Raw genomic sequence first — 13,482 nt, forward strand, 5'->3', positions numbered from 1 at the left:
GCCAGCAAGTGTAAAAGGGAAGAAACTCAATTATATAAATCTCAGTATTAGATAGGAGGAAGTATAAATGTAATAGTAAAGTTTATGTTTTATTATAGCAACAGAAATAAAAACTCTAGGACATAACATAAAAACACAGTTGAACAGTGGGGGAGGGTATAGCTCAGTTGTAGAGTGCGTGCTTATCATGCATGAGGTCCTGAGTTCAGTCCCTAGTACCTCCATTAAAATAAATAAATAAACCTAATTATCCCCCACCAAAAAAAAAAAAAAACCAGTTGAAAATCATTCTACATATTGTTTCTTCCTTTTCATTTCAGTTGCTTCTGAATCTCATTAGAGAGATTCTTAAACTCAGTAAGTAGTCTGTCTTGGACACACGCTAATCTCTCTGTGACTACCAGTGTTCTTTCTAGAGGAAAGATTCTGATAAGTTGTTACTTGGATTAGAAGTTTCTACTGATTTCTGTAAGTCAGAGTTCAGTTATGAGATAGAAACCACTCCACATAGTTGATCAGAAGTTAGTATCAGAAATTGTTACCAAGGTATAAAATAAACTATTTACCTGAAAAGGTAAACAAGTAAGGACTAAGATTTCAGAGTTAGGAAACTACAAACTGGATTCAGCTTCTGGTATGTGAGAGGAATGCCACTACCAGGGTGAAGAAGTGTTGCTGGAGTGATCTAAGAACCAAAAACCCACAAGAAGAAACATAAAGCAGCAAGTGTCTTCTTCCTTTAACCTTGCAGCATACCCCTGGTGCCCCCTTTTTGTCATAACCTAAGAGGGAGACAGTTGGCAGAGAAGTGTGGTTTGCAGAGTCCCAGCCCCTTGTGGCAGGGCAGTGTGGGTTTGGAGCCTAAAGACAATAACTTACAACTATTCGTGTTCAGTTTTTACAACATAATTATAAATCCCCTTTCTAGCCTCCTGTTCTCTGATTCTCCCCACTGTCACTTCATCCGTCTTTTCTGTGTGTATGGCATGTACCTTCAGAACTCTCTTTCTTTGCCTATGTTGTTTGCTACCTGTGGTATTTTCTCCCTGCATATCCCATGACATTTTTCTCGTTTCTCAGTGCTGAGCTCAAATGGTACCTCATCTGGGAATCCCTCTGCTGCATAGTCAGTCCCTCCTTTTTCAGAAATCTCTAGCATATTTTCATTGTCTCTCTTGTATTGCTTGTCATTTGGTTGCATAGGAATTTATTTCTAGGTCTGTGTGTACACGTGTTCCACAGCAGCACTTCTTACACTACATTCACAATTATTAAAACACTACCAAAGCACAAACTAAATATGCACCTGTACTTTCATAAAGCAAGTATTTAGGGACGCATGACTTAGAGATTAAATGATTTTTTTTATGGCATATGTAGAAGTGGGCCTTGTGAGTAGTAAGAGATGGGTCATAGGGAGAGGAGAGAGAGACGTTGGGGATTTAGATGGGAGGGCAAAAGATGGAGGTTGGAATTATTAAAACTTAGAAACTGTAAGTCCCATGGCACTGAAATTTAGATCTCTGAAGAGGATGTGCTACTCAGTTTGATTTCGTAATTCTCTCACTGAAAACATGTTGAAATGGCTGATGATGTCGTTTTAAAGTCTATTCAGAGGAAGTCAGTCTGCGGCCTTTGTCCATATCAGCAATATAAGGGAACGCAAATAAGATAGGTATTTAACTTAAAAATTATATTTTTAAACCCCAAAATGTGCAGCTTTATGAAAGGCCTTTTACAGTGCTGTTTATATTTATGTTGAATAAAATATTCATTAACAATTCCAAATTCAGCTCCATAAATTATATATGACAGCACTGAATTTCAGATTAGCTATGTATATCACATATGTATACTGCAGTACATGTGTGACCTCAGCCAAGTTTGATTAACTTTTGTCGATCTTGATCTCAGTTGTGTTTCTGCTCCATGTTTAAAATTGTTGTTAGAAAGTAAGGACAGAGCTACCGAACTGTTAAATAGTTTGCTTTTGATTGCTGACTTTTTTATGGTTTTGCTTTGTTTTTGCTGCCTACAGCTGTTGGTTTTTACTGTAAGTATCTTGAAGAGTATGGTATCCTGTTGCTTATGTTTGTATGTACTGTTTTATTATTTTTTATAAGTCAAATGATACAGAATTGAATGAAGTTGGAAGCAGAACTTTCCTATCCTCTTACAAGGTTGCCATTGTAAACTGGTGTGTATTGTTTTGGTCATTTTCTTTGAATTTCTATGTTTTTATACTAATAGAATCAGAATATACTTGCTGTTCTTTAACTTGTAAAGTGTTTTGGAATTTTTGACCTAATCTAAGATGAGGCCTAAAAGAATTCAGAGTGTAGCCAAAAGGATTTTGAAACTGAAATTTTTTCATAATCTGCATATGGAACTTTTTGCTTACTCTTTTTCATTTAATAGCACAAACATTTTGTTTGATTTCTTTAATATTCAGTAAACTTCAGATTCTTTCTTCATGGCAAGTATGAGTTATTTTAATTAATTTTTAATTGCAAAGGAGCATAATTATAGTTTTTTTTAAGTCAAAATGCAGAGGAAAGATAAAATATGTAACTCTCCACTCCCCGGAATTAACAATTGTTCATTTACTCTTATGTTCTTCCAAAAATTTCAGTACATGTAAAACGTGTGTACCATTTCTTTTACCCCAAATGGTATGCTATTCTTTCTTTCCACTTAGCCCATTTCACCTAGCAGTACACCTTAAGTGCTTTTCTGTATCAGGACATATTGTTCTGCCAGAGTTTTTTGACATCTGGTAACATATTTAACCAGTACCTTTTCAGTGGACACTTGCAGTGTTGCCTAAGCCTCTGTGTTTACGTATCTTTGCAAGTTTTAGGTTTGCATTATATTTCGAATTTTGTCAAAAGAATTTGTGCAAATTTGTTTTCTTTCTTGTTATAAAAGTTCCTACAAAATATCATTTGTTTTGACTCTTGGCCTGCAGAACTTAAAATATTTGCTATCTGGCCCTTTATAGAACAAGATTGCCAATCCTTGTTCCATGCCATTATACCACTAGCCTATTTTTTTCTTTGTGAGCCTTTTACTATATGCATTGTCTTATTTACTTGATTATTGTCTGTTTTTCTTTGAACCACTGCTTATCCTCTTGAATATAAACAAATCCCTGAGAGCAGAGACTTTGTTCATCTCATTTATTATTCTATTTTCATCACCTAGAATCTGTTGACACATAACATGCACTCCATACATAGTTGTTCAGTGATTAACAATTTAAAAAGCAGAATTAAGAGGCACTATGTTGCTTTTTTTTTTAAATGATCATCTTAAATATCTAAAAAGTTCTTCCATTTTTAATGTAAACTCAGGGTTAGTAATTCTTCAGTTATCTCATTTTTAATTTTTACTTATGCAAGATTATAGTTAGCACTTTAGAAATTTTCCCTTTGGTTTGAAAGTCTTAGGATTCATATTCTATTAATAAAATTCTTACATAATAGGTAAATGAATTCAAGAATAGAAATCTCAGATACCTGGACTAATAAATGCTATACTGCTCCAAGTTTCTTTTTAAATGTCTATTTTGCTTTATGGGGTTATATTTTTATGTTCATTCTAGCTTTATGCGTAAAATTTGAAATGATTATATCATTTTTCTTCTTAATTCAACTTTATTCTAACCTCATCTTTACCACTCTAAAATGGAAAAAGAGATTTACACTGACAGCAATACCAGTGCAGAGAAATTTTTCCCTCTAATATCTCACAAATGGTGTTCCCAGTTGACATTTATTACATTGGCAAATAACCAGGATTTGAGTTACGGAGTACCTTTTGGATAATTCCATTTGCAGATCTGTTCTAGAGGTATCCATTTATGATACCCGAATCCCTCTTATATGGCTATATAACAGTTTGTTCTTTGCATGGGAAACAAATGGTTTTAAGAGTATTACTTTTTTACGCTGCTTAGCAGGATATACAACAAGATACATACATCTGTTCCTTCACAGAGGTTGTAGTATGTTAGCAGCAAGAGAAGAAAATAAGAAATGTGTGCAAATTCCCAACCTGTCTTTGTGAATAAATTTCTCAGAAGAACTTAGTAAAAGAGATCAGAACATCTCCCCATTCCCTTAAGGTCAGCCAGCAGAGAGTTAGCCCCCAAAGACCTTGTAAACGAATCCAGCTCTAGAGCCCTGAGACTTACATTTGTAAAGAGGATAGGAACAATACAGGTAATAATAGTATGTTTTCTGCCCCTTTCATAGAGTTAAAAGGGATAATGAAACCTTTTTGTCCGGTATCTTTCTCTTGGAAAACTCAAATTTACATCTGCTTGGATTTTCTAGCCCAGGGTGCAGGAGCATCTTGTAAGCATCTCTTAAGAATGTACCTTAAGCCTTGTAGATTTAGAAACCTGATGATGTCACCAACACCCTGAGAATTGACTCATTGTGAAATGATACAAACGAGGTGTTTGGTGACTCAGATCTTTGCATACATGAAGAAAAGACAGTTTGATGTGTACATCTTACAAAAGGGACCTGAATAAATGAAACATTCTGCTTCCATTTTGATGGTAGATTCAGAAGATTCAACATTTGTTGGCTAAGACTCCTCCTTCCTGGAATTGTATTAACGTATTTTCAGTTGTCTGTTCCAATCCTGGGAGTCATTCTCTGTCTTTTTGTGTCCTCAGACTGACAGCGTACCATATTCTGTGAAATTATTTCCTACTGTGTCTGTTTCATTTCTCTTCTCTTTCCTTTAGCTGGAATTATATCTCAGATGGCTTTGAGACAAATTTGTAATTTTTCTTTTCCTCTTAAAGTTAACAATGTATATAATGCTGAGAAAGTAATGCTAGACAAATAGTATATAATTTCTTGAGCCACCAAAATCTCCCCTGCCCACCCCAACTATAATAATCACAAAAAAATTCACCAGAATACGTTTTTCCTAATTTAAAAAAAAATTTGTAATGATTTATTCTCATAGGGAAAATTTAACATTTGTTCATGTGAAATCTGTTTTCACTTACCTTTAATTATATTAAAAATTAGCCCACTGTCATCATATTGAACATTGTTTAGGAGTTTTAGCCAATGCCATAAGACAAGGAAAATAAAAAGGGAAAATACATTATTTACATGTACATATTGTATGAACATTTATCTTGAGATGGGATTTATCTCCTAATAGCAAAAATCACAAAGGCAAAGACAGATTTAACCACCTGAATATTTTATATTTTCCTGTATTAAAATATATAAGTGCATTTTCTGAGAAAATCTAGAAACATTTGCTACTTTATAATAGACTAAGTGTTGGTATGTAGTATAATTCGGTAGGAAAAAGCATAGATTACCAAAAGATATTTTTTGGGGGGGATTTTTGGGATGGGCGTAACTAGGTTTATTTATTTTAACTGCGGTAGTGGGGATTGAACCTGTGACCTCATGCATGCTAAGCAGGCGCTCTACCCATGAGCTATACCCTCCCCAACAGAAGGTATTTTTTAAAAAAAGAATACTAATGGCTCATTAAACCAGTGAGTCTCAACAAGTAACCAAAGAAATGAAATATCAAATAATATATTTTTGGAGGGAAGAAAAACATAGTGTTTTCAAGATGAGAAAAAAGTTTTAATAAACAAAATTGAGTAAATTTTGGTAAGAATGTGACTAAAATTGCCCTTTGTACATTCTAGGATGATAAAATATTATTACTGTCCTGGAGTTCAGAAGTTTATTTCAAAAACCTTAAAAGTATACATGCTCTCTAACTCAACATTTCTTTCTTTCTTTCTTTTTTTTTTTTTTTTTTTTGGATTTTCTCTGAGAAAATAGATTGCCTAAAATGTCTTATCCACAGGGAAAGCTTGGGGTGGGGGAAATTATTTATCATCATGTTATTTATAGTAAAGGAAAATGATACACAATCTAAATGTCTGTGATTAAGGATTTAGATCACTTAAAATTATAAACTACATGTTATAGAATCCTGTGCTTCCATTAAGAAATGTTTTGTTGAATATTTAATGACATCAAATTGTTTATAATAAATGAAAAGTTTTATGGCTTCCAAATTGTATGTATTGTATGACTCTAATTCTTCTGTTTTTATCTGTGTTATTCTCTGAACATAAATTAGTATTTTGTAACCTGAAAAGATAGAATTATTTTCAGTAAATGCAACAATGATTTCTGTTAACCTCCTGAAAAAAAAAAGTATATATTACTGTTAAGAGAGATCACTGTCTTAGAGATTGCTTTTTGAAGAGTTGAAAAGTTAGCTCCTTGAAAATAAAAGGGCACATTTTTGTTTTTATACAGATATTCCTGATCAAGTTATAAGAGTTTTCAAAGCAGATCAACAAAGTTGCTACATTATCATCAGTAAAGACACTACAGCTAAAGAAGTTGTTTGTCATGCTATTCATGAATTCGGTTTGACTGGTACATCTGACACATATTCTCTCTGTGAAGTTTCTGTTACTCCTGAAGGTGTCATAAAACAGAGAAGACTTCCAGACCAGTTCTCCAAATTAGCTGATAGAATTCAGCTCAATGGAAGGTGAATGTGCTTATTAATGAATGTATTATTGCTAGATGTATTTTCCAAGATTCCATGTTAAAACATATTTTAAGTAGAAACATCATGTTTTAGGGCCAGTAGTTCTCTCTAAAGTTAAGATAAGATTTCTTTTTTCAGTTTTCTTTGTCTCCATCATTATGTAAATGGAATCTGAGAGTGTTAGCACTCTTAAGTGCTACCCAAAATTGAGGGAGAAGGAAAGGAAGGATAGCTTGCTAAATATTTAGCCCTCCTGCTAATATAAAGTCCTAGAACCACTGGTGTAGTCCAGTCCCTGTTTTTTATAAAGGAGGAAACTAGATGATGCATATCTTTATATGTATCTGAGTATTTATGTGCTAATTTATAAATTTGTTTTTTAAATGATCAGTATGTACATTGGTTAAAAGAAGCTAAAATTTTCACAATTCTTTTTCTAAGTTTTCCTTTTATGAATATACAGGAAATTTTTTTAAAAAAAATGTTTAAATGTGCTCTGAGAGTTATTTGATCAACCAGAAGATTGTTTCAGTAGTACATTTGTTCTTTACTCTGGTGATCTTTTCTGAGAATAATGCAATCTTTTTAGTGAGCCTAGATTCATATGTAGAATGAGATCCTTGGAAATCTTAAAATGATGATTCATCGTGGTTGCTATTAAGACAAAGTGGGTTAACTCTGCTTTGCTGGCTACATAGTGGTTCATAGCATGAACCCTGGAGCCAGATTGCCCAATTCAAATCCCAGTTCTGGCTATGTGACCTTGAGCAAGTTAGTTTCTCTGTGTCTGAATTTTCTCATCACAATGTGATGATAATAATGGAACTACCTTGTAGGAATGTTACGAGAATTAAATGAATTAAAAAACATAACATACCTTATAAATGTTAGATATAATTTTATTATCTGTAATTTCAACACTATTATTTATGGTAATCTCTTAGGCATGTGAACAGTATAAAGGTAGAAGAAAAAGAAGTATAGTTCCTTGACAATAAAAAAATAGATGGGCACAAACTTAGGTGTATATCAAGTTGTACATTAGGAAAGGATGAAGTGAAAGCTGTGTGTAATACAATATGGGACCTCTCCTGTAGCAACAGCCCTGTATAAGATATTCCCCAACTATGAATTCTTTACTTAACCTGTTTCTTAGCTTTTAAGTGCTGTAAAATTGTGCATCTAAAACAGAGAAAGGAAAATTAAGATTTTTTTATGATTGCTGATTAGGACCATTTGCTGGAATGAGGTTTTGTATTCATCAAGGGAGAAATCATTAGTAGAAGAATTCCTATCCTTAATGGTTTTATTCTTCTTTGCTCCTCTTGAAAATTTAGAAGAAAGAAAGAAATGAGTGCAACAACAACTTCTGAATAGAAATGTAAACATTCTTGATTCAGGAGTTTATTCATGCTGTCCATGAACGAGTATTTATATAGTACCTTCTGTGTGTCAGGTATCCTCATAGAGCCCTTATAGAGTTTTTATTCTCAAGAATATACACATGATTGTTCACACATCATGTGAGTAGTTTATTAAAATAATTTAGTTCATGGCATAATCAACATTATTTTTACTCTTTAAAATAATAGATGGCAGAATAAGAGGACAGCTTCTTGAGAGTCTTCTCATTTAAAATGTTAATTTTCCATTTCATCTGTAAATGAATATTCTGCTAACATTTCTGGCCAAAAGTTATTAACAATATAATGATGTTTTGACAACAATAATAATGAAGGAAAGTGCTCATATAGATGTGAAATCACTAAAACCATTTTTTTCCTTTTAGGTATTATTTAAAAAACAACATGGAAACAGAAACCCTGTGTTCAGATGAAGATGCTCAAGAACTAGTTAAGGAAAGCCAACTGTCTATGCTGCAGCTCAGTACTATTGAGGTGGCCACTCAGCTTTCAATGAGGGATTTTGATTTATTTCGTAATATTGAGCCTACTGAATATATTGATGACCTTTTTAAGTTAGATTCCAAAACAGGAAATACTCACTTGAAAGAATTTGAGGACATTGTAAACCAAGAGACATTCTGGGTTGCCTCAGAGATTTTAACCGAATCAAATCAGCTCAAACGAATGAAGATTATTAAGCATTTTATTAAAATTGCACTTCATTGTCGAGAATGTAAGAACTTCAATTCCATGTTTGCAATAATAAGGTAAATTTGTACAATATTTGTGTATGGTTTTATTGTGGTATTAGACATGAAGCTGATTTTCTGCTTAGGTATTAAATGGCTAGAAGAAGAAAAGTTAAGTCAATATGTTTTAATAAGTATTGTTAGATTTTAAATATTTTCCACTATAGTGATACTGGCTTTTTCTCTTTTTGCTTCTTCCATCTTTCTGTCACTTAAACTTTTTTTGGCAAGTATAGGTGATAGTCTTTCCAGTTTTTTTCCTTTCTCCCCCTCTGAGGGATTATTATACCCTCTTGGATGTAGGCCCAATAGCTGGTCATTATCATCTTTCAGTACCTGCCTTACTTTGATCTGACACTGAAAAATCACAGTGCGGTATCAGTGCTCTAACATACAATTGCTATTTTGAAACAACAACAAGAGCAACAGTAGTAATGGCAACCATTTGGTGACCTCTTTTTGTTTCCCACAGATCATGTGAGGTGTCACTGGATGTGTTGCCCCTCACACAAGCTGAGCCATTAGAATTATAAAAATCTTTCAAAGTTTATAACCCCAGGAATCGTGGATGGTTACATGGCTCCTGGGAATCTTCCTTCTCCCTACTTATTATGAGAAGCAGTTCTAAGTAATTTCTTTTCTGACCCTTATCCAGTGCAATGCTGACCAACAGAGAGATTCCACTTAAAGCAGGTCTGATTTTAAAGGTGGAGAGTAACTGTAGTTTGGTCCATTTATAAGGCCAAATGCTTATGTATGGCAGTGTAATAACCACCGTAACAAATCCCATCTATGCATGCTCTCCAAAAATTTAACTATGATTTGTTCCTAGTACTCACATGAGATAAAGTTAGAATCTTTACAGGGGCTTTTTAATTTAATCATAAGTCTGTCGTAGTAATAGGAAACTCCTTTACGAAATTAACCAGTTGGTGCAATAGAGCTAGACTGTGTAGAAGGAGTACTGAATAGAGATTAACAGAGTGACCTCTAGAATCAACTGCACCTGTATTTGAATTCGGCCTCTCCTGTGTAGTAGCAGTGTGTCAATGGAAAATTCAAGACCAGTTTCTCATCTATGAAATGCAAGAATTACATCACCTACCTCATAGTTTTTAAGAGCTGGTGCTCACTTTGGCAGCTCATATACTAAAATTGGAACGATATAGAGATGATTAGCATGGCTCATGCACAAGGATAACACGCAAATTCGTGAAGCTTTCCATATTTTTCAGATTTGTAGATATGGACAGGTATATATAGAATAAATAAACAAGTTTATACTGTACAGCAGAGGGAAATAATAATTCAAGATCTTGTAGCTCATGATGAAAAGAATATGAAAATGAATACATGTATATTCATGTGTGACTGAAAAAATGTGCTGTACACTGAAAATTGACACAACATTGTAAACTGACTATAACTCAACTTAAAAAAAAAAGAGCTAGGTCTAAAACAGGAGAACAAAGATGCCGTTGATAAAAACTTAGAAGGTTAGAAATTGAAACTATTTGTATGTGAAGCACGGAGTAAAGAATTTGAAAGTTATAGGCTCAGTTTTGGAGTATTTGAGAAAGAAAAAAGATTGATGTCAAAAGAAATGTCTGTATAAAGTGTGTCCAAAGAAAATGGTAGAGGTGTAAAAGCCATACCTCAGTGACCATCCTCAGGGTGGAGATAAAAAAAGAGAGTCCAGCCAAAGAAATAAAGAATCAGTACAAGAAATAGTGGGACAGCACAGTCATGACCTTGTCATTAAAGCTAAGGAAGAGAATGATTTGAGAGAAAGTGATGGACAGCAACCCCAAGATGGGTGTAAGAAAGGCCTGGGATTTGGTTAAGGGGCTTTATTTTTGGTTAGGACAGTTCTGCTTTGTTTTTTTTTTTAATAAAGACTGTTTTATTATACACATTTTCAATAATTCAAGTAAAGTTAACCAACCTTGTATTGTATTTTGTATTAAAATACAGAACGTAAAGAACATATATTCAGCAGAGATGACACAGGTGAATCAGTCACTTATGGCTGGAATTGAATAGCATATTTTATTTATTTGAGTTCTCTTATTTTCTTAGTCTAGCCAAAGGTCTGTCAGTTTTGTTTATTATTTCAGAAAACCTGTTCTTATTTCATCAATCTTTTCTGTTGTTTTTTTCTGGCTTCTTATTTCATTTGTTTCTGCTTGAGTCTGTTATTTCCCAAAGGACTTAGTTTCTTCTTTTTCGAGTTATAGTTCCATGTGTAAAGTTAGGTAGTTTATTTGAGATCTTTGTTATCACTATAAACTCTGTCTTGAAACTGTTCTTGAAGCATCACACAGATATTAGTGTGTTGTATATTTGTTTTCCTTTGTTTAGAGGTATTTTTAAATTTCTTTTGATTTCTTTGACCTGTGGTTATTCAGGGGTGTGTTTAATTTCAGTATATTTGTAGACTTTTTTGTTTTTTCTTGTCAGTAACTAATTTCATACCATTGTGATCAGAAAAGATATTTGGTATGATTTCAGTCTCTTTAAATTTGCTGTGTGTTTTATGACTTACCATTTTACCCATCCTAGAGAATGTTCTGTGTATGCTTGAGAAGAATGTGCACTCTGCTGATGTTGGATACAGTGTGCTATATTTATCCATTAGATCTGTTGATCTAAAGTATGGTTCAAGTCCACATTTCCTTCTTGATTTTTTTTTTGTCTGAAATGAAACGAAATTCATTACTGAAAGTGAGGTATTGGAGTCCCTTTAGACTTACATGAAATAATAGAGTGCCCTCTTAGCTTCATGAACTTGAATGACCAGATCTCTTCCCAGATTTCGGGAAGTTCTCAGCCATATTTCTTTAAGTAGACTTTTTGACCCTTTTTCCCTCACTCCTCCATCTGGAACTTAAGTGATTCGCACGTTGGGTTTTGTTTTTGTGTGTGTGTGTGGTTTCTCAAAGCTCACCTTGTCTTTCTTCACTCTTTTTTATTCTTTTTTCTTCTCAGACTGAGTTACTTCAAAGTTCCTGTCCTCTGTCTCACCAGTTGTTCCTTCTCTTTGGTCTACTTGATGTTGATGCTCCCTATTGCATTTTTTATTTTATTCATTTAATTATGCAGCTCCAGAACATCCATTTGACTCTTTTTTGTGATTTCTGTATCTTTGTTAAATTTCTCATTTTGACCACTTAATATTTTCCTGATATTATTGCATTGTCTTTGTTTTCTCGTAGCTCACTAAGTTTTCTTAAAACGATATTTTGAATTCTTTATCTGGTAAATTGCCGATCGCCGTTTCTTTGGGTTTGGTTAGTGAAAGATTATTGTGAACTTTTTGTGATGTCATGTTTCCTTGATTTTTCATGTTTCTTGGAGTTTCGCATTGCTTTTTTTGCATTTGAAGTAGTAGTCACATCCTCTGATTTTTACTGACTACCTTTAGGATAAGAAAACCTTTCATCATTCTTGCTCCTTCTTGTGGCACATTCTGAAGCTTGTATGTCTTCTTTGGATCCTAGGATGTACTATGTCGGCTGCTGATAGGTTCTCTTTTGTTTTCCTGAAGGTGGCGTTACAGCACAGGTTTGTGGTTTCTCCTTTGCACACAGACTCTGGCCTCTTTTCTGTGCATGTTTCCTCTCTCCCACAGCTTTCTCTTGGGACTGCACAGGGAGCAGAAGTAACAGAGTTGGGGGAGGTAGGGGTGTGGCACATGGTGAGCTGCAGATGCTCATGGGTCAGTTGGGGCATTTATAGGTGAGGTTTCCCTGTGGCTCCTGGGCAAGTTTCCTTTTGGAATCCGGAAGCAGGAACTACATACTTTAATACCTTTTTGGAATCTTATGTCCTGCTCTTCTGATATGCTCCCTCCCCTCAGTCACAGAGCTCCCATAATGGTCTGGATGCTGCAAGAGAGCATGAATGTGTTTGCAAGCACCCCACACAACTAGGGCAGCAAGGCATTCACTCACTGATTCTCCCTTTCCTCTGCAGGAGAAATCATGGGCTTTCAAGTTTAGCCTTAAGCTGTGCTGCCTTGGGGGCAGAGTGATGCCAGCATAGTCAATCTGTTCCTACTCCAATGTATCCAGACTCTTGTTTTGTTCTATTCTGTTCTCTTTTCTCCTCTGGAAACATGGACTTCATAAAGGCTCTCTTCTTGTCCATTTCATTGCTTTTGTTAATCCTTTAAGTCACTGGCACAAGGTTTTAGCAATGTGTTTTTCTTTATGTGGGTTCTAATTTTGTCTTCATTTCTGTATTGTTTTTATTTTTCTTCCATTTCTTTTCTGAATTTGGCAATTTTTTGTCACTTTTTCTTACCATATATATTTTCCTTAAGTTCTTATATCACTTTGTTTTTTTTTAATAAATCTTATTTTTGTTAATATGTATTTTTTTCAATTTTTAATTTTTTGATTTTTTTAAATAGAAGTATTGGGGATTGAACCCAGGACCTTGTGCATGCTAAGCATGCACTCTACCACTGAGCTTCTTTATTAATTCATTTGAAATCATGGCTGGGTCATTAGTCAGTCCCAGGTTTTATTGTTGGAACATGTTTCTGCTTTATGATCTATAACTTTATTATTCCTTATAGTACATTTCATAGCTTCTGTGTTCATTCCTTCTTTTTAAATGACTTGAGTTTTCCTCTACCATATATCGGCAGGAGACTCACATGGGAGAGAAGCCATGGCAGTATTCTAGGCTGCCAGGAATAGAGCTTGTGTGTGAATTATTTCACCCTTTACTTTTTTCCAGCAAATGGAGATTGGCAG

General features: G+C 34.2%; 1 protein-coding gene and 1 non-coding gene across 7 annotated transcripts in view; both read left to right on the forward strand.

Moving 5' to 3' along the window:
• Window positions 1-13,482, forward strand: part of RAPGEF6 (Rap guanine nucleotide exchange factor 6) — a 202,344-nt gene that overhangs the window by 143,856 nt on the left and 45,006 nt on the right. For all 6 annotated transcript variants that reach the window (XR_012069590.1, XR_012069596.1, XR_012069598.1 and 3 more), the window contains 2 exons: window positions 6,324-6,564; window positions 8,354-8,737. Coding sequence is in view for 2 of the 6 variants with exons in the window: in XM_006212844.4 (XP_006212906.1) it covers window positions 6,324-6,564; window positions 8,354-8,737 (625 nt within the window). In the remaining 4 variants the exon portion in view is untranslated. The remainder of the gene's footprint in view (window positions 1-6,323; window positions 6,565-8,353; window positions 8,738-13,482) is intronic.
• LOC116278210 (U6 spliceosomal RNA) lies at window positions 9,845-9,951 on the forward strand. The gene has a single exon (XR_004187607.1). It is a non-coding gene; the product is annotated as a U6 spliceosomal RNA (small nuclear RNA).

This window comes from Vicugna pacos, chromosome 3, assembly GCF_048564905.1.
Source record: "Vicugna pacos chromosome 3, VicPac4, whole genome shotgun sequence".
NCBI classification, from domain to species: domain Eukaryota; kingdom Metazoa; phylum Chordata; class Mammalia; order Artiodactyla; family Camelidae; genus Vicugna; species Vicugna pacos.